This window comes from Pterocles gutturalis, unplaced genomic scaffold, assembly GCF_000699245.1.
Source record: "Pterocles gutturalis isolate BGI_N339 unplaced genomic scaffold, ASM69924v1 scaffold21293, whole genome shotgun sequence".
Taxonomy (NCBI): Eukaryota; Metazoa; Chordata; class Aves; order Pterocliformes; family Pteroclidae; genus Pterocles; species Pterocles gutturalis.
Window position 1 is genome coordinate 1 of NW_010123576.1, and position 440 is coordinate 440.

The following is a 440-nucleotide window of genomic DNA, read 5'->3' on the forward strand; positions in this document are numbered from 1 at the left end:
AACCCTAAAGGACACACGGCAGAACCGGCTGGGGCTGTCCCCGGCTGCCCAGGACATACCGTGTCCTCCTTCTGCTGCTCCGGCACCTCCTCCAGCGCCGGCCGCTCCACGCGCAGGGGCTGCAGCCCTGTCCTCCACTCATACACCGTTGTGTTGCCTCTCCGCCCCACGTGCCGCAGCAGGGGCACCACCAGCTCTGCGGAGCTGGCAGCCACCACAGGGATATCAGCACCAGCCGCACGGCAGGGACCCCCCAAGCACCCCCAGGGTCCCTCTGGGAGCCCCCCAGCCTGGGTGCAGCCGCCAGCCCAACCCGCTGTCCCTACACCTGGGAGGGGGGACATGGGGGGGTCTATCCTGGCACCCCCACACCCACCCACCTCTCGCACACGAACTCCACGCAGGCCTGGTACAGCTCGATGGCCTCAGAGAGCGCGCTG

At 69.3% G+C, this 440-nt stretch overlaps 1 protein-coding gene across 1 annotated transcript in view; it reads right to left on the reverse strand.

Moving 5' to 3' along the window:
• Positions 1–59: 59 nt before the first annotated feature.
• Positions 60–440, reverse strand: part of CDK5RAP3 (CDK5 regulatory subunit associated protein 3) — a gene marked incomplete at both ends in the record, with an annotated part of 903 nt that continues 522 nt past the window's right edge. Inside the window, 2 exon segments of the mRNA XM_010077966.1 lie at positions 60–204; positions 381–440. The exon segment at positions 381–440 is cut by the window's right edge and continues 65 nt beyond it. Coding sequence (XP_010076268.1) covers positions 60–204; positions 381–440 — 205 coding nt within the window.